The sequence below is a fragment of the Aedes albopictus genome, chromosome 1 (genome assembly GCF_035046485.1).
Source record: "Aedes albopictus strain Foshan chromosome 1, AalbF5, whole genome shotgun sequence".
In the NCBI taxonomy this organism is placed as follows: domain Eukaryota; kingdom Metazoa; phylum Arthropoda; class Insecta; order Diptera; family Culicidae; genus Aedes; species Aedes albopictus.
This window is the reverse complement of record NC_085136.1, coordinates 311,333,764-311,353,967: the sequence shown is the minus strand read 5'-3', so window position 1 is coordinate 311,353,967 and position 20,204 is coordinate 311,333,764. Positions and strand designations below refer to the sequence as shown.

General features: G+C 48.0%; 3 protein-coding genes across 8 annotated transcripts in view; 2 read left to right on the top strand and 1 right to left on the bottom strand.

Moving 5' to 3' along the window:
- Nucleotides 1-20,204, bottom strand: part of LOC109402379 (uncharacterized) — a 489,342-nt gene that overhangs the window by 31,744 nt on the left and 437,394 nt on the right. The window lies entirely within an intron of this gene.
- Nucleotides 1,836-6,931, top strand: LOC109402396 (probable multidrug resistance-associated protein lethal(2)03659). The gene is made up of 5 exons (XM_062850208.1): nucleotides 1,836-2,115; nucleotides 2,219-2,758; nucleotides 2,843-4,960; nucleotides 5,018-6,120; nucleotides 6,182-6,931. Exons 2-5 carry the CDS (start codon nucleotides 2,237-2,239, stop codon nucleotides 6,441-6,443), a joined length of 4,005 nt encoding a protein of 1,334 aa, XP_062706192.1. The 5' UTR covers nucleotides 1,836-2,115; nucleotides 2,219-2,236; the 3' UTR covers nucleotides 6,444-6,931.
- On the top strand, nucleotides 10,415-16,579 carry LOC109402395 (ATP-binding cassette sub-family C member 4-like). Of its 3 annotated transcripts, none has more exons than XM_062847134.1 (5): nucleotides 10,415-10,539; nucleotides 11,949-12,488; nucleotides 12,573-14,729; nucleotides 14,801-15,900; nucleotides 15,962-16,579. In XM_062847134.1, the coding sequence occupies exons 2-5, from the start codon at nucleotides 11,967-11,969 to the stop codon at nucleotides 16,251-16,253; spliced, it is 4,071 nt and encodes a 1,356-aa protein (XP_062703118.1). In that variant the 5' UTR covers nucleotides 10,415-10,539; nucleotides 11,949-11,966; the 3' UTR covers nucleotides 16,254-16,579. The 3 variants fall into 3 exon arrangements, with proteins under 3 accessions (XP_062703118.1, XP_029718002.2, XP_062703119.1); XM_029862142.2 differs by lacking the exon at nucleotides 10,415-10,539 and adding an exon at nucleotides 10,560-11,188; XM_062847135.1 differs by lacking the exon at nucleotides 10,415-10,539 and adding an exon at nucleotides 11,218-11,865.

Genomic DNA, 20,204 nt, shown 5'->3' with positions numbered 1-20,204 from the left:
AACTCCTAGAGGAATCCCGGAAGGGCCTCCTGGAAAAATCCTGGTAGGAACTCCCGGAGGAATCCTGGGAAAAACTTCTGGAAGGTACCTCTGAAGAAATCCCTGAAGGAACTTCTAGAGGACTCCCGGTAGGAACTCCTGGAGGAATCCTGGGAAGAACTCCGGGAAGGTACCCCTGGAGGAATTCTGGAAAAAACTGCTGGAAGAACTCCAGAAGGAGCTCCTGGAAGAATTCCTTGGGAAATTCTGCAAGGAACTCCTGGAAGAATTCTGGGAAGAACTATTGAAAGGAACTCCCAGAGGAATCCCGGAAGGGTCTCCTGGGAAAATCCTGGTAGGAACTCCCGGAGCAATCCTGGGAAAAACTTTTGGAAGGTATCTCTGGAGAAATCCCTGAAGTAACTTCTAGAGGAGTCCCGGAAGGAACTCCCGTAGGAATCCTGGGAAGAACTTCTAGAAGGAACCCCTGGAGCAAACCTGGCAGAAGCTCTTGGAGAAATTTCAGAAAGAACTCCTGGAGGAATCACGAAGGAAACTCCTCCAGGGATCCCGGAAGGAACATTTGGAAGACTCTCAGAAGGAACTGCTGGCGAAATCCCGGAAGAAACCCCAGCTGAAATCCAGGAACGAACTCCTGGAGGAATCTCGAAAGGAAGTTTTGGAGGAATCCCAGAAGAAACTCTTGGAGAAATCTAGGAAGGAATTCCCAGAGAAATCTCGGAAGGAACTCCTGGAGGAATCATAGATAAAACTCCTGGAGAAATCCTGAAAGAATTCAGGTAGAATGTTCTGGAGGAATCCCGGAAGGAACTCCTAAAGAAAATATTGGATGGAATTAATCTCGGATTTTTTCATTTCCATTCCTCCCGGAATCCCAAAAGGAGCTCCAGTAGGAATTCGTGAAGAAACTTCTGGAGTAATTCTGGAAAAAATCCAGATCGGATATTCTGGAGTAATCCCAGAATGAACTCACGAAAGAATTCAGGAAGAACCGTCTGGAGGAATCCCGGTAGAAACTGCTACAGAAATTTTGGAAAGAACTTTTGAGGAATCAAAGAAGGAACACCTGAAAAATCCCGGAAGAAACTATCTGAGGAATTATCAAAAGAAAGTCTTGTGGAATCCTGGGCCAGGGTGGGTGGAAGTTTTGGACGAGTTCCGGATGTGAATGTACACACCAAAATTCGATTAAGGGTTTCAGCAAAATTTTGCTGAATTTTGCAGAGTTGTTTAGTAAACTCTGCTGATTACCAGTAACGTTTTGCTGAAATTCAGCAAATTTTGCTGAAAATCCAGCAAATTTTGCTGAAAATCCAGCAAAAAAAATTACTGGACCATTCAGCTCGGCCCATATAGCCGAGGCGGTAAACGCACGGGTATTCAGCATGACCATGCTGAGGGTGACGGGTTCGTATCCCGGTCGGTCCAGGATCTTTTCGTAAAGGAAATTTCCTTGACTTCCTTGGGCATAGAGTATCTTCGTGCCTGCCACACGATATACACATGCAAAATGGTCATTGGCAGAGGAAGCTCTCAGTTAAAAACTGTGGAAGTGCTCATTGAACACTAAGCTGAGAAGCAGGCTTTGTCCCAGTGAGGACGTTACGCCAAGAAGAAGAAGAAGAAGAAGCTCGGCAAAATTCAGCAAAATATTGCTGAATGCGTTTAGTGTGTACGTAAATGTGTGTCTTCGTATAACAGTGCAGTGATTTGTCGTACATGATTTTATTTCTTCATACATCGTAAGTTATATTCAAGGTCCCAATCCCATCGCCCATTCATCTTGAGATTTGGCACTCATTCTAGTATGCGTCGATTGCTCTTTGCTCTCTTTCTCTCTCGCTCTCAGTGACTCTCAGAGTACACAACTATTCCGAATCCGAATCCGAAGCCGAAGCGATAGAAAAGCGGATCGCCATCTATAACGACCGGCATAACGGCACTTAACGTTGTCCGAGATCGTTCGGTCTGTAGAAGAAGTCCGAGGCAAGATTCGCGACACGTGCTTTTTGCACTTTCTCCTTTGAGTTTCTCGTGAATAGCTGTATGTTTGTGAAGTTTTCTCTTCTCGACTCAAGTTTTCCGAAGGAAAAGTGTATATATTTGTGAATGGTGGTGAGTTTTGAAAATGTTTTTGCGAATGGTTTGAAAACTATAGGAATTGAGAATCGTATCGTTGTTTAAGCAGAATACAAACTTGCCCATTCCTATTTTGCAGAATACGTTGTAACGCAACATGAATCGCGACAAAGACTTCGGCCAGCGAAAGCCCGAAAACCCGCTCCAGACGGCTTCGTTCATTTCACAACGAACGTTTTGGTGGCTGAAGGACATTTTCCGTGCCGGTCACCGGAAGGAAATCACCGAAGACTTACTCTACTCGGCGCTTCCGGAGCACCGCAGCGAACAATTAGCCGCTCGGTTCGATCGGTTATGGGCCCAGGAGTTGCGCCGTCCGCAGCCCAAATTACTGCGGGCGTTGTGGCGAGGTTTCGGCGCAGTAACCCTATTCTGGGCAGTTATGTATTCGCTCGTCGAATCGACCGTGGTTGTTTCGCGTCCGCTGCTTCTCGGCGGACTGATTGCGTACTTCTCGCCGAACCAGACGGAAATCAGCGAACGCGAAGCGTACGGCTACGCGGCCGGCGTTATCACCAGTTCGCTGATACCGGTTATCACATTTCATCCCTACATCTTATTCATCTTTCAAATTGGGCTGAAACTGCGCGTTGGGTGTTCCTGTCTTATCTACAACAAGGTGAGTAAATAGGGGTGATGTTTACTTGACCCGATAGCCCCTGCCTGGTGTTCACTAGATAATCCAGAGTTGTGATGTTTACAGAGCTTGAAGCTGACCAAATCTGTAACCGCCAGCGAGGGATTGAACGGGAAGATCTTGAATCTGCTAACCAATGACGTCAGTAGGTTTGAACCCGCCCTCGCGTTCGTCTACAATCTGTGGAAGGGTCCGCTGGAGTCCTTGCTGATCGGTTACCTAATCTACACGGAACTTGGCTTCGCGGGACTACTGGGAATGGCCTTCCTGCTTAGTTTTCTTCCCTTACAGGCCTGGATAGGGAAAAAGGCAGCCACCTTCCGAATGAGGGCCGCCAAGCGAACGGATGTTCGAGTTCGCTTCATGAACGAGATCATCCAAGGTATCCAGGTGATCAAGATGTACACCTGGGAGAACTCCTTTGCAAAGATGGTGGATGACGTTCGCCGCAAAGAGGTCAAGGCTCTGCGTGGAAGTGCGTATGTGCGGGCTACGTTGATTTCGTTCTTCGTGGTTTCCAGGATCTCCGTATTTCTGAGTTTGCTGTCGTACATCTACACGGGAAATGCGATCACGGCTCGCCAAGTGTTCATCTTGGCCAACTATTACAGCATGCTGCACGATTCGATGGTTCATTACTATTCGTTGGCCATTACGTGCTGTTCGGAGGCGTTGATCTCCGTTGTACGGATTCAGGAGTTTTTGCTGACGCCGGAGGGGAAGATGGGGAGTGTACAGGGAGCAGTCGAAGAAAGTAATGGAAGTATACTGATTGAGGACGAAGAGAAGAAGAAAGCAAAGAGCAATGGGTTAGTGCCGAATGGTTTAGTGAATGAAGAAGAGGTGGAGAAGCTGTTGCAGTCGAAACGACTAGTGAAGTTGAACAGCGACAAGAAGAACATTGTGATGGAAGATGTGACAGCTCGATGGGTTATCAGTGAGGATGAATCGAATGCGGGAGTGACGTCAGTTAGCACAACGGTGGAAAGTGGAAGATTGTGTGTGGTGATTGGACCGGTGGGATCAGGGAAGACTACGTTGTTACAGGTGGTCTTAGGGGAACTTGAAGTAGATCAAGGGACGGTGCAGGTCAACGGATCGATAAGTTATGCAGCGCAAGAACCATGGCTGTTCGACAGCAGCGTTAGGAGCAATATTCTGTTTGTTGAAGAGTACGACGAGCAGCGGTACTTGGAAGTGGTTCGCGTATGTGCTTTAGAGCGGGACTTTCAGTTGTTCCCGCATGGTGATCAGACGATTGTTGGCGAGCGTGGAATCAGCTTGAGCGGAGGACAGAAGGCTAGAGTGAACTTGGCTAGGGCGATCTACAAGAAGAGTGATATCTATCTGCTGGACGATCCACTCTCAGCAGTAGATACTCATGTAGGGAAGCAAATCTTCGAGATGTGCATCAAAGGATTCTTAGCGGATAAAGCCGTTACGCTTGTGACACATCAGTTGCAGTATCTGAATGACGTTCAGCACGTCATATTGATGAATGGAGGCCAAATTGAAGCTCAAGGACCCTATAGGGAAATCAAAAAGACAATGATCGATTCAATTCTTGCAATGACTCCAGAAGAGTCGCCAGAAGAGGATAAATTGAACATCCGAAAGATCAGCACTGACAGTGAGATGATCGATTTGAACCAAAAGAAGCAGATTGAAGAAAAGGAGTCTCAAGGTGAGGGTACCGTGGGCTTCTCGGTGTACAAAACCTACATTACCGCGATCAACAGTTGGGTTTGGATATTGTTCATCTCCGCTCTGATATTGTTGGCACAGGTGTCCGTTAGCAGCGTAGATTACTTCCTTGCCCAGTGGGTTAACTGGGAAGAATCACTTGGCAAGGTAAACCAAGACGTAGTCTACCGCAAAGAAAACCAAACTACCGATGGTCTTGCAGAACCAGTCAATCATGTATCCGAACGTCAGCAGCACATTCAGATCTACGCGATCCTAATTGCGGTCTTCATCTACCTTATCATCCAGCGTACGTTCTCGTTCTTCTACGCGGCTTTGCGGATCTCGACAAACCTCCATGATCGCATGTTCCACAGCCTGACCCGAGCCACGATGCACTTCTTCAACAGCAACTCTTCCGGTCGAATATTGAACCGCTTTTCCAAAGACATCGGAGCGATCGATACCTCGCTGCCGATGTCACTCCATGAATGTCTGACGGTGAGTTCTTCAATCATAACTGTCCACGAAAAAAAATATTGAGTTCCATCATTTCAGATCTTCCTGGAGATAACCGCCGTAGTCGTGCTGGTCTCGATCGTCAACTACTGGTTCCTCGTACCGACCGCGGTGATCGCCACGATCATGTACCTCCTCCGCAGGATCTACCTGAACACGTCGCGTGTCGTCAAGCGGATTGAATCGGTGAACCGGTCGCCGATCTACGCACACCTGAATGCCACCCTTCAGGGCCTGGCCACGATACGGGCTTGCGATGCGCAGAGCATCCTGCGCCGCGAATTCACCGACCATCTGGACGTGAACACATCGGCGTGGTTCATCTTCGTAACGGCGACGCGGGCGTTCGCCCTGTGGTTGGACTTTGTTTGCGTGATCTACATTGCGCTGGTAACGATGAGCTTCCTGGTGACCGAGGGGGATTACTTGGGTGGAAGTGTGGGACTGGCGATCAGTCAGGCTCTCACCTTGATCGGGATGTGCCAGTGGGGTATGCGGCAGTCCGCTGAGCTGGAAAATGAGATGGTTTCCGTGGAGCGGGTTAGGGAGTACGTGGATCTGCCCGTGGAGTCGGGACAGGAGGCGGGTTCGGTGAATTCGTTGAAGGGTGACTGTTGGCCGAATGAAGGAATGGTGGAGTTTGTGGATGTTGATCTGCGGTATTCGGAGAGCGGGGAGAATGTGCTGAAGAGCGTGAATTTCTCGATTCGGGCAAAGGAGAAGGTAGGAATAGTGGGTCGGACAGGTGCCGGGAAGTCTTCGTTGATCCACGCGCTGTTCCGATTGGCTCCGTATGACGGTACGATTAGGATTGATGGGGTTGATACGAAGACGTTGGGGTTGCAGGACCTGCGAAGAAAGATATCGATCATTCCGCAGGATCCGGTATTGTTTTCTGGAACTCTGAGGAGTAATCTGGATCCTTTCGGTGAGAGCTGCGATGCAGAGTTGTGGAGTGCGCTGGATCAGGTAGAGCTGAAGCAGGTCGTGAACTCTTTGGGCGGAGGTCTTGACTGCAAGATGTCCGATGGAGGTAGCAACTTCAGTATGGGTCAACGGCAGCTGGTTTGTCTGGCTCGAGCGATTCTCAGAAACAATAGGATTCTGGTGCTGGATGAGGCCACAGCCAACGTCGATTCAGAGTAAGTCCTTCGATATCTCGAAGCGCATCAGAAGTCTTAATTGTGTATTTTTCTTTTGCAGAACTGACAGACTCATTCAGACTACAATCCGCACTAGGTTCGCCGATTGTACGGTGTTGACGATCGCTCACCGACTGCACACGATCATGGATAGCGATCGAGTGCTAGTGATGGATGCTGGGCGTGTGGTGGAGTTCGGTCATCCGCGTGATCTACTACGGGGTGCGGACGGAGGATATCTTCGTTGGCTGGTGGATCAGATGGGAGCGGAAAGTGCGGTTCTACTTGGGCGCATTGCCGAAGAAGGAGATCATCGGGACTAAGATCAGGAATAGAGTATCGAATTCACTGAGTAAATTGTGAGGCAAAGTAATACGTTTGAACTTGACCGTACAAATATCTTTTACCGATTGTGTGTAACATGAAATACGATTAATTTCCTTCTCTGTTTTCTCTTCCGTAGTGTATCACAGTTCATGCGGAGGTTATGGGTCTATCCCAGAGTAAGAAGTGCTGTCTGAAAAAAACACTCCGGGGAATGTTGTTCCCAATAAAGCTTGGGATTCCGAAAACCAGCGTGTGCTAGCGACACTCGGTCTTGAACAGACGAAAACGGCACGTGAGGCTAAAGGACCATTTCGAGAAGCCGACGCTACATCCAAGGTATCGCATCTCCGGGGTTTGATTGCCAAACGGTACTTAGGAAGCGAGGACATTGAGAATTATTCGAGCGTCTCTCCCTCCGTGGCAGGGCTGAAGCTGGACGAAAAGCTCCTGAAACCTTTCAATACTCTAACGACGAATGCTGGGCCTCTTGCAAGTCCGTTCTGAAGACTGGATCCAGAAAGAAGGTCATCGTTTACCACTACTGCATTAAGCCAGGTAACAAGCAGATGAAGGGTTAGTAGCAAACCAATGATCATGAATTCGGGCATCCGGCACCCACTGATAATCCAGGAGTTACATATCTACGCTGAACGCCGAAGGAGGGACCAGACGGACAAAGCACATCGACACCAGAGACAGTTCCGCCCGTGTATTGTGCACATCTGGAATCGTTAAGTAGTTTCCGACAGAGGATATGTTGCCTGACATACTGACGCAGCCTCTATCTTGGCTCAAACTGCGCAAGATCCGAGAAGTTTAGCCTGCAGAACATCGTCGGAGGAGCGTTGAAGTAGGCACAAAAGCAAGTGCGATCAGGTATCAGGTATCAGAAGGCCGGCTCCAGAGGCACGTTATCCTCCATTTGGGACATTTGTGCCATCGCCATACATATGAGCCTATTTCATCATTTACCTGAGGGAGAATGGGACAAGGGATGGGAATAGGGAAAGGGAAAGGTGATGAAATAGGAAGGGGTGCCCTAGAAGAGGGAATGGACGCATAAGCGCAACGAGAGCTCATAGCTCATACCACAACGGGGTTAATCAGTGCCCTGAAAAGGACACTGTAAAACGCATAAGCGTAAAAAGAGCCTATAGCTCATTGGAGGTAGCTTGCGACGTCATGCGACTTTCAATATGACATAGAAAGGCACGTCATCAAAAGCATCCTCAATATTCAAGAAATCACCCAAGCAAAAACTACGTTTGAGCGAGTGCTTTCTTGAAAACGTATACAACTTTGTGTAAAAGAGTCACTGTGGACATCCCAAATGGGGAGACATGTGAGTTCACATGAACAGGCATGTTAGCCAGACGAACATCACAGATGTGATAATCGACAATGCGTTTCGAGCATTTCAGAAAGAACGACGTAACCAGATAAATCTGGAACTTAAGAAACTACAAGAGTTTAAAACATGTTTGAAAAACTCAAATCCCTCTGGAGAAAAATAGGACAAAGCCCCATTTGCTCCAGGAGATTTGAAGTAAGCAGAGCTTTTTAGTGCCCACTAAATCGATTCTACAGCTACAATCCTCGGGGTAGAAGCTAAAGATTCGTAGCTATACAAAAGACTGGTTTATCCGAAGATATTTAGAACTTGAACAGGTCCGAGTTCCATTCAGGAATACCTCTTACGGTCCGCACAGACCGCAGAGGACAAGCTTCTTTCAAAGCAGTAGCTATGGTATACCACAATGAAGGGCGTTGTAATAACAAAACCATAATGAAACTCTCTTGGAGTAGCAATGGAAGCGAGTTATCCATAAAATGCGCAACCATAAATCGCAACCAATTATTACAGGTTCCCTAGCTTGTTGAGCAGGGACGCCTGAATACGCAAAGTTTGCGAAGGAACACTCCAAAGTGCAAAAAGGTCAAATAGAGGGTCCTCATCTGACACAGGCCAATCAGTCAACTCATGACAAGTTCTGCTTATGCAGAGTTGGGTTAGGTGCAATTCTATGTTAAGTTAACCATGAACTGTACTACCTAAGTATTTCATCAAACTGAAGCATCTCAAATCAATGTTTGAGCTACTTCAGATGCCAAATATCAGCGAAAAGATGCTGAAAACAAGAGCTTGCTTGAAGGCATCCACAAGGAAGGGTTGAAACATACTGTTAACGTTATTCTAAAATATAGCATGCTCGAGGCACGACAGTTCATCTATAATGAAAAAAGCAAAGCTGGGTTCACAAGGTAACCTATATGTACAGAAGTTAGCCTACGAAAATGAGCTTTTTAAAGTAGATCCACTTGGGCTACATACGCTTTTTACGCTGAAAATTGATCTGAGGTTTCCTTGCCGTAGCCACTACCCAAACTAGACAGGATTACACTCTTCACAATCACAGCACAAAAAGGAAACATCAACGACGAACCAAATTGGTGTCAATTGAAAAACGCCAATGGCGAAAACGCATTTAGCGAACCCATATTGGCAGTAATGTAAGCTAATTATCAACATTTGAATAACCCCGCCCTTATTTAGCCTCAAATTTGAAACTTAAGAAGGGCAACTATTATCTCGGAGAAACGTAAGGTCCACTGCACCATTGCTCCGGTTAGCGCAGTAAGGGCGTAATACTATCGAGGACGCCCTAATTCTCCACAGGCTCCGTTTGTGGTTAGGTTTTTATTAGACCCCTCTAACCATTCATTCTTTGGCACGGTAAGCATAAAGCCGCATAACACCATGAATTAGGGGTCACCTGTTTAGTGGACTCTTACCATTGGATCAGGCGGTCCGTTGTGTTATTCTTAGCCAATTGAGACAACCGCTACCGACACTACACAGCTATCTAGGCTGATCGGGAAAAGAAGTTAACATTGATGGTCAACTTCCAAACGAACCCGAACAGCCGACAGAAGTGGAGACAAGCCATCAGTCGAATCGTGTTTTCGCGTTAGTTGGAGGGAAACGTCAGTTCCACGGACATTATCAGAAAAGTGGATCTAGGAGCTCATTGCTGCTGCATCCAAGTGATTGTTTTTTGGTTAGTCCGATCGTGTTTTTGCGTGTGTTGGAGGGAAACGTCAGTTCCGGGGACATTTTCAGGGAAGTGGATGAAGGTGCTCGCTGTTGCTGCATTCGAGTGATTGTTTTTCGGTTCGTCGAATCCTCACGCAGTGTTGGAGGGAAACGTCGGATGCGCGGGCATTTTTAGGAAAGTGGATGACGGAGCTCACTGCTGCAGCATCCAAGTTATTGTTTTTCTGTTCGTCAAATCGTGATTTCGTGTGTGTTGGAGGGAAACGTCAGTTCCGTGGACATTTTCAGGGAAGTGGATGAAGGAGGCTGCTGCTGTATCCGAGTGTTTTCATTTTGGTTAGTCGGATCGCGGTTTCGCGTGTCTTGGCGGAAAACGTCAGTTCCGGGGACATTTTCAGGGAAGGGAAGGGTAGGGCTGCAAGGAGATCGCTGCTGCTGCATCCGAGTATTTGTCTTTCGGTTTATCGGCTCGTGTTTTGTGAAAGCAATGGTAGGGCCACAGATTAGTAAGCTACATCTTACGGGTGCAACTGCAGTTATGATTGTGTTTTGACACAATGTCAACAATGGAAGTTTTCTCAGGTATTGTAAGTTGCACGTTATGTACACATCATGTGAGTCTGTATCGCTATAGGAGTAGACGTAAATGAGACTGAAATGTTTCGTAAATTAAATTTCGAGTTGTTTTAGTGTGCTTACCGTAAAATATAGCATCTTTAAATGGTGAAAGCATCTATGATAAGCGTGAGTCCCGTACAAATACAAATGAAGCGTTTCCGGCGTCGGAAGATAGTGACGCAGGTAAGTAGAAACAATAAGCAATTTCAATGTAGCAAACCCCCCCTGTGACATCCCCAACGCTGCCGCTGAGTGATATCTGAGCTTGATGGATATAAGAACCCCGTCAAAGCAGGCGTCGCTTCTCATTAATTGTTGAAACGTGCGATAAGATAGTGTAGCCCAGTAGTGCCCTCGCAAGCCGGCATATAGTTTACTGTGATATCTCTTATTGTGTTCGATAGGCTGACGTATTCAAGGTAAGTTTGCAAACAACGCGCACCATGGCCAACTATGTGTATTCCGGGAAAAACGTCAGTGCTCAGCGGTTCGTTAACCTCGAAAACTACTAGTGTGCGGAGGCAGCACAGGCACTTAGAAACAAAGCATCAATCATCCGCAGGCTGCGTTTGACCCCATAGTCATTTTCCGATGCACTGAACCGGCGACGACGGCGCCGCGAGGAGGAGAAATGGACAGGTTCATTGTCGTCCGTCGCTATGCAGGCAAGCCCCGCGGCCAGATTTTCGCAATATCTTGAAACACCCAATTTCATGTACGAGCATGCACGTTTTTTATGCACAACCGCCGGCGTCGTCTCTCTCGCTCTCTGCAACCGCGCGGTATAGGTCCTCTCGGAGAAAGTGCTTATGTGGAGAGCGCATGAATGAAGAAGCTCCGTCGCGTTTGCTTGACGCCAGCATTGTCGGTGCTCGCTCCGGCACTGTGTAGTTATCGCTCGTCGAGGCAAGACGCGCTACGACCGGCCAGTTCTCGAGCGCGTGCTCGTCCATCCGGTTTCTTTGTTTTTGGCCTTCTGCCGTTCTTCCTTCTGGTGGGATACGCACCAAGACCCATCCCACAAAGACGGACGACGCCAGCTGTTTGCGTTGTGTTTTTTGATTCAGTGTAAGTGTGAGTGAGATTCAAGGGTTTAGTTTTCCGAGGGATTGCAGAATATACGGTATGTCGCTGATCGTCAGCTGTTTTTTTCGCTACGTAGGGCACGTGAACAAACGATAGACAATGGACGGAACTGAGGTCAATGTCGCAGCCAGTTTGAATCTATACGTTCTCTGATGCAGGTTCAATGGAAAAGAATGGAACGGTTTTCGGCAACTCATCGTGAATTGAATTGAGTTTCAGTGTGCATAGCGACCGAACATCAAAGTTGGCATTGACAAGAAACAACATCGGGTTGCTGGGCTATTTTGATCACCGTAGCTCACTCACGAGACAACAATCGTGACCTACTGCGCCAATAATAATGAGTGCGAATTCATCTGCGTATGAACGGTGGAATCGCGAATGCGACGATGATGGGGCGAAGATACAGACAATACAGAAAACCGGTTCGGTCTGCTACACTGCTTACTAGTGCTGTGTGGCCTATCGTCGTCGTGAGCGAGTGTGCATCGATGGTTGATTGACTCCGGTTTACCGAGCTTAGGCCCTTCTTCCACACCCACTTTTCGCGAGCAAACATCGCGCTAACCGGCTGCGGGTGCTAATGTGAGATAATCGGCCGAGTTTCGCTTTCGATAGATAAGGTTGCGCTTGAAGTGCGTGCACGTGTGGTGTTGTTCGTGAGTCATATGGGTGTTTCCCGAGTCTGCTTCGTTCGTTTCTTCTAATCTTTTGGTTTTCGCTTTGTGTACCCCCTTTTCAGATTTAACCCTGCCCCACTATGAACCGCGACAAAGACTTCAGTAAGAACAAAACCGAAAACCCCATTCAGAATGCGTCATTCATCTCGCGACGTACATTCTGGTGGTTGAAGGACATCTTCCGGGCTGGTCACCGGAAAGAAATTACCGAGGAAATGCTGTACGAGACACTTCCCGAGCACCGGAGCCAACCGTTGGCCGATCAGTTCGAGCGGTTATGGGCCCAGGAACTGCAGAGGCCGCAGCCAAGGTTGCTGCGTGCGTTCATGCGTGGATATGGAGCCGTTACGCTGTTTTGGGGCTTGCTGTTCTCAATACTGGAAACGGCTAACCGGGTGGCGCAGCCGCTGTTCCTCGGAGGACTTGTTTCGTACTTTTCTCCGGACCAGACCGAAATCAGTGAACGCGAGGCGTACGGCTACGCGGCCGGCGTTATCATCTGTGCGCTGATACCGGTTATCACATTCCATCCATTCATATTGTTCATCTTCCAAATAGGAATGAAGCTACGTATTGGCTGCTCCTGCCTTATCTACAACAAGGTAAGATAGCGTGTTATGTCTACAGCCGCTTCCAGCAGCTAGTTCGTTAAGCTTCTTAATAAAATCTAATCCCCTTCATTGCAGTCGCTCAAACTCACCAAGTCAACGACCGCTGGCGAGGGACTCAACGGGAAGATCCTAAATCTTCTCACCAATGACGTCGGCAAGTTCGACATTGCTCTCGCGTTCATCCATGACCTGTGGAAGGGTCCTATGGAGTCGCTACTGCTCGGGTACTTCATCTACATAGAACTTGGTTTCGCGGGACTGCTAGGCATGGCCTTCCTGCTCAGTTTCATCCCTCTCCAGGCATGGATCGGCAAGAAGACGGCCACCTATCGCATGAGGGCGGCCAAGCGAACGGATCTCCGGGTTCGCTTCATGAACGAGATCATCCAAGGTATTCAGGTGATCAAGATGTACACCTGGGAGAACTCGTTCGCCAAGATGGTGGAGGAAGTTCGCCGCAAGGAGGTCAACGCTATCCGAGGTGGTGCTTACGTGAGAGCCACGCTCATCTCATTCTTCGTGGTGTCGCGAGTTTCGATCTTCCTTAGCCTGTTGGCGTACACCTACACAGGGAATGTGATCACTGCCCGCAAAGTGTTCATCGTGACCAGTTACTACAGTATTCTAAACGACTCGATGGTGCATTTTTGGCCGATGGCCATTACGTTCTGCTCGGAGGCGTTCATTTCCGTGCTGCGAATTCAGGAGTTCCTGCTAACTCCGGAAGGGAAGCCCAAGACTCCGCAGGGAGCCGACGAGGAGAGAAATCAAGAAGGCAAAGGAAGTGTCTTGATCGATGATGAAGAGAAGAAGAAAGTGGAGGACAATGGGCTGGTGCCAAATGGAGGAGTGAATGAGGAGGAAGTGGAGAAGCTGCTGCCGTCGAAGCGTGTAGTGAATTTAGACAGTGATAAGAAGAGCATTGTGATGGAAGATGTGACAGCACGATGGGCTGTCAGTGAGGATGAATCGAATGTGGGAGTGACGTCAATTAGCACAACGGTGGAAAGTGGAAGATTGTGTGTCGTGATAGGAGCCGTGGGTTCTGGAAAGACATCGTTATTGCAAGTGATATTGGGGGAGCTTGAAGTAGACGAAGGAACGGTGCAGATCAACGGATCGATTAGCTATGCAGCACAAGAACCATGGCTGTTCGAGAGTAGTGTTAGGAACAACATTCTCTTCATTGAAGAGTACGACGAGGAACGGTACTTAGAAGTGGTTCGTATTTGTGCCTTGGAACGAGACTTCCAGTTGTTCCCGCATGGCGATCAGACGATTGTTGGCGAACGGGGAATCAGCTTGAGTGGAGGACAGAAGGCCAGAGTTAATTTGGCCCGGGCAATCTACAAGAAGAGTGATATCTATATATTGGATGATCCGCTTTCAGCGGTCGACACTCATGTAGGGAAGCACATCTATGAGATGTGCATCAGGGAGTTTCTAGGAGATAAGGTGTGTATCCTGGTGACACACCAGTTGCAGTATCTGAACGATGTTCAGCACATAATTTTGATGGAAGGAGGCCAAATTGATGCTCAAGGACCATACAGGGAAATCAAGAAAACTATGATGGATTCGATAATGGCGTTAACTCCTGAAGAAACGCCAGATGAAGATAAATTCGACTTCCAGAAGTTCACAGCTCATACTGAGCCGACAAACTTGGATCAGGAGAAGCAGGTTGAAGAAAAAGAATCTCAAGGCGAAGGTGCCGTCGATATGTCGGTGTACAAAACCTACATCACCGCGATCAACAGCTGGATTTGGATACTCTTCATCTCTGTATTCATCCTGTTGGCACAGGTTGCCATCAGTAGCGTAGACTACTTCGTAGCTCAATGGGTCAACTGGGAAGAATCTCTTGGACACGTCAACAAAAGCGTAGTCCACCTCAAAGAGAACCAAACCATCGAGGATCTTCTAGACATCAACGTTCTGCACCAACTGCAAGCGGAGGCGAACAATGAACCGGAACGGCAGCAGTACATACTGATCTACGCGATCCTGATCGCGATCTTCATCTACCTGATCGTCCAGCGTACGTTCTCGTTCTTCTACGTATGCCTGCGAATCTCGATGAATCTCCACGATCGAATGTTCCGCGGACTGACCCGAGCCACGATGCACTTCTTTAACAACAACCCTTCCGGACGGATTCTGAACCGGTTCTCCAAGGACATCGGAGCGATCGATACGTCGCTGCCGATGTCGCTGCATGACTGCTTGGTGGTGAGTATTTTCTTGGTTTCTTGACCACGGCAACCAACCATTCTAACCTAGATTCTTCCCTTTCACCGTAGTTCTTCCTGGAGATGATCTCCGTGGTGGCGCTGGTTTCCATCGTCAACTACTGGTTCCTGGTTCCGACCGTAGTGGTCGGGGCAATCATGTTCCTGCTACGCAAGGCTTACCTGGATACCTCGCGTGTCGTTAAGCGAATCGAATCGGTAAATCGGTCGCCGATCTTCTCCCACTTGAATGCCTCCCTGCAGGGTTTGTCTACGATCCGGGCGTTCCGCGCACAGAGCATCCTATGCCGGGAGTTCAACAGCCACATGGACGTCAATACGTCCGCGTGGTTCATCTACATAACGACTACGCGAGCGTTCGCCCTATGGCTGGATTTCGTATGCGTGATCTACATCGCAGTCGTCACACTGAGCTTCCTGGTGGCCGGCCAGAATACGCTGGGTGGAAGCGTTGGACTGGCGATCACTCAGACGATCAGCTTGATCGGGATGTGTCAGTGGGGTATGAGGCAGTCGGCGGAACTGGAGAACGAGATGGTTTCCGTGGAGAGGGTCAACGAGTATACGACCTTGCCGTCGGAGCCACCGCTGGAGACGGCTCCCAAGTATCGTCCGCAGGGTGACTGGCCCGAACACGGAGTGGTAAAGTTCGTTAACGTGGATCTGCGGTACTCGGAGGATGGCGAAAAGGTGCTGAAGGACTTGAATTTCTCGATAAGGTCGAATGAAAAGATTGGAATCGTGGGTCGAACGGGCGCCGGGAAGTCTTCGCTGATCCAGGCGTTATTCAGGCTTGCTCCGTACGAGGGCACGATCGATATCGATGACATCGACACCAAGACACTGGGCCTGCGGGATCTGCGAAGCAAGATATCGATCATCCCGCAGGATCCGATACTGTTCTCCGGAACACTGCGGAGCAATCTGGATCCGTTCGAGGAGAAGACCGACGCAGAGTTGTGGAGTGCGTTGGATCAAGTAGAGCTGAAGGAGGCCGTATCCTCACTGGCCGGAGGACTCGAGTGCAAGATGTCCGACGGGGGCAGTAACTTTAGCATGGGTCAACGACAGCTGGTTTGTCTAGCTCGGGCGATTCTCCGGAGCAACAAGATTTTGGTGCTGGATGAGGCCACTGCCAACGTGGATCCAGAGTAAGTATTCTGTAGATTATCCTGAAGTTGACACGATCATTGACATTTCGTTTTGTTTTAGAACCGACAAGCTCATCCAAACAACAATCCGCACAAAGTTCGCCGAGTGTACAGTATTAACGATCGCTCATCGACTGCACACGGTCATGGATAGCGATCGAGTGCTGGTGATGGATGCCGGCCGGGTCGTGGAATTTGGCCATCCACACGACCTTCTGCACGGCCCTAGCGGATACCTGCGAAGGCTGGTGGACCAAACCGGAGTGGCAAATGCAGCCTTATTGATTCGGATAGCCGATGAAAATTACCGGAAACTCAAGCAACGAGAACAGGAACAGCAGAAGACTACTTAGATGCTTGAGGGAGTTTTAATACTTATAATTGGTTTTAAAGCAACTTTTAAAACCGCGGTAAAACCAGAGATGCATTCGCAGAGCGACTTAACCCTCGAAGGCGACAAACTTAGGAACAAAAAGTGCTTAATAAGTGTTTTAACTAAAAAAAAACAAAAAATCCAAAACGTGAGATTAGGTAGGAAGCAATATTTCTACAACTATTAGGCCGCGCGAAACATACTTTTTTCTATGCTAGTTTTGCACAAGTGCACAACACGCACCATATCAATAATGGCGGTAAGCAATAAAAATGGCGGCAATTTTTTAACCATCAACCCCCCTTACTCTCCTGGAATTTCGATGGATAACCGTAGATCGGTCACAGTTCCCTGATGGTGCGTGCTAATTGAAATCAAATCTGGGGAAGCAAAAAGTCGGGACGCGGTCGATTTGTCCGAATTGACCGTGGTGGACTATGGTCGTTCAGCTGCTAGATTGAGTGTGGCATTAATCTCATGGGGAAGGCCCTTTGCTAGGCAAATGGGGATTCCTATCGGTGCGCCATATCAATCAAGCCTTTGCCGATGGTCGGGTCGGGTGGTCGGTCACGGCAAGGAGGACGGAACGGCTGGAGGTAAATAAATGGCGATAATTGGCCGGGTTGTGGACGGACTGGCGATATCAACTAATAAATCGGCTGGGGTTATTTCTGGTGTGCGGTGATTTGGGTTGTATGCTTTGCCTAATGAAATTCCGATGATAGGGAAAAAGGAAGTTGTGCCACGATAAAACCTTTTCGATTTTATTTATTTGGCTATACATACATATTTCAGTTACTCAAGTCTACTTATATCGACGATTCCATGAATAGCTGCGAGCGAAATTAAAACAGCTTTATTGGAATCCAGTACGTCCAATCAGTCAGTGTCTGGACGAGTCCTGCACCAGGATCGAATTCAAGACGATTTCTGGCTTGGATTGAGACGAATGCTGTCTCCGATTCAAGATGATCCCTGACGAGGCTCCTAGATGAGTCCAGGATCGTAGTCGAGACGAATCCAGGATTTTTACTTAATTTCAAAACGCTTGCTTTTTTGGATGTTAGATGAATCCTGTCTTGGTTCAAGATGAATTCGAGCTAGCAAACAAGTCCAGGATCAACTTCAAGGCGAATTCTGGCTCGGTTTTAAGATTAATCCTGGTTCGGATAAGTTAGGAATCTTGACTAAGGCCCGAGAGAAGTCCAGTATCATATTCGAGACGAATCCAGGAATCTGGCTCGGTTTGAAGACGTATCTTGGCTCGGATGCGAGGCAAGTTATGTGTCGAATTTCTTCAGGATTTCTTCAGAGGATTTTTTTCACCAACACTAACACCTTTTCATGTTTGATGTTGTTTACCACGTTGTTCTAAGCCCTTGATTTTGTTCGGTTGGGACCGCGTTTGATTGTTCAATAGGAACCTTTGGTTTCAGTCTTCGCTCATCTCTTAGAACACAATTCTCTGTTATTTATTTCTCTTCAAGCAGCATACCTCTGTCAGCCATTATACCTCGATACTACCGACGTCTCTCGTATAAGAAGATTCGAATCTTCCTGAGTGTTCAACGCCACCGCCAACACTCCGCCTTAAAATCGCTACCTTCGAACAGCGATTTCCTTGTGCTCCGAGCTATTCCAGGCCACCGTACTCCTACCAGCTCCCAAGCTCCACAAGCTTTTCGAGTTATTTTCGCCATCAAACTTCCCCTGATTCTGAGCATTCCCCAGCCCAGCTCCTAACGTCTGTTGATCTGTCAGCAATCATCCAGTAAATCTATCCCATGGACCCTGTCCTCCATTGCGGCCGATACTGTTCTATGTCGATACGTGTTGTAGAACACGCTCCTGGGCCCATAACCTTGTTCCAACAGGAAACAAAAAGAGGCTTGTTCCCCGTTCCTCACACTTTGAGCTCATTGACTCCATGCTATTCCATATGTATTAACTATTTTCTCCTATCAACCTAGATCTTTACCGTGCTCCGCTGTGGTGTGAGATTTGAGGTACATCTCCATGTGCCTATTTCATGCACTGCCTACTCCAGCATTCCTCCTCATCACACTACCTCAAATCCGACACACCCAGAGCTACCAATGGTAACCGTGCTCATCCTGACTCCAAGCTTTTCCGCATCCTTGAAGCTTATCTGAAAGCTTTTTGGAATCCCCAGAAATTCTTTCCATATTCTTCGAAATGCGATGAACAAGCGTTCCAATGCAATTCAGGGCGTTTCAAGGTGGTTCATAGTCTTTCAGATGAGCTTCACAGGAATTGCATGGGGTCTGAAGGCATTTTAGAAGGTTTGAGAAGCGTTTAGGGAGATGAGTTTGGGGGGAAGGGTCTCAGATGCGATTCACCGCCGTTTCCATCATTCAATCACCTCAGGTCCGTACGCGAAGAGGCTCCACTTCTTATTCCTCCTTATATTTCGGCTTACGGCGCAAGGCTTTTGCCGGACGCGTTGAGCTCCTGGTAGAACTTCCGTGTTTCTTGAGGCGCTGATTTTTTTTTTCATCCCAAAAGTGGCAGGTCTGCTATTTCTGCTTCTGTTTGTATCGTTCCTCGTTCTGCCGGGTTCCATGCTGCAACATTACCGTTCGCGCTGCGTTTTTCTTCTCCAAAAATGCTCTGCTCTCCTCGTCGAACCATCCGTTCCGTCGACTTCGTTCCACGTACGCCTGGTGCTCTTGGCTGCATCGTTGATGGCTGCTTCTTCTGTACTCCAGCAGTCCTCTAGAGGGGCGCATCGAGCTCGCCTTCGCCTGGCAACGCTGCTTCGAGGTTCTGCGTGTATGCTGAAGTGACACTGGTTGCTTAGTCGCTCAAGGATGTTACCGTCGAGGTTGCCGATACCGTACATTATTGATAATATAACATTTCGGGCACAGTATGACCATCACCAGATAATAATCAGAGTCAATTTTTCGGAGGACCATGGTGTACAGTTTGTTGTAAGGATCCTACATTGGCAATCAGACGTTGATTAGCGATCCCTAACCTGGAAAACACATGCTGTTGTGAGCTGCTCCTGATCTAAACACCCCTTCTTTCTTTATCAGCCTACGAACAAAGTTCGCACTGCGGCTGGTTACTCGATCTTCTCTAAGGTTGCTCGAAACCCAGCCGGAGCCACTAGGCGGAGTAACCGCCAACCGGATCGGAATCTAGTATCCTCAACGGGCGTACCAAGCTAAGCACAGTAGACGTCCGATAGCTGCAACATGTTTACGTTTCACTCAACGAATGAAATTCGATAACTGCAACAACTGAAAAACGTAAAAAAAAACTGCCAGTTGCTGTGTAATGCAGCTAATGTGCATTCAGAAAACATCGCGCTCCAGCAAAAGTGCATGCGGAAAACATCGCATCGCTGTTGACATTTCATTTTGACGGATAGCGGTGCGATAACTGCAAAATTGTTTCACTTAGCTGACTTGCAATTTAAAAGCATTGCAGTCAAAGCGTTTGCACCAAGTTAACGTCTACTATATCTAATAGTTTATATGCAATTCTAATCTTGATAACCTTCTCAATAAATGTTACGTAAGAATATAGTTTGAGAGCCCCTGCGACTATCCTGTTTTTGTTCGCCCAAAATTCGCGAACTTTCACTGACGCTAATCACCACGGCACGAACACCCCCTCCGTTCCGACCAAATATACCTCTATAATAGTGCACCAGTTTGTTCCGGTTTGGACTTTGGGCGCATATGGAGATGGAGATGACTATAGACTTATCTATATACATTCTTCACCCGTACCACGCGCAACACCAGATATGGGCGGGCGTCCATTCAAATTGAGAGAATCTATCGATTGGCTTGGTATCGTCGAACAGCAACTTCGCGTGTTGGATTGATGATACACACGATGATGGTCGATGAAAACACCCAAACAAATCAACGAACGGAGCGAAGCGATTCCGCAA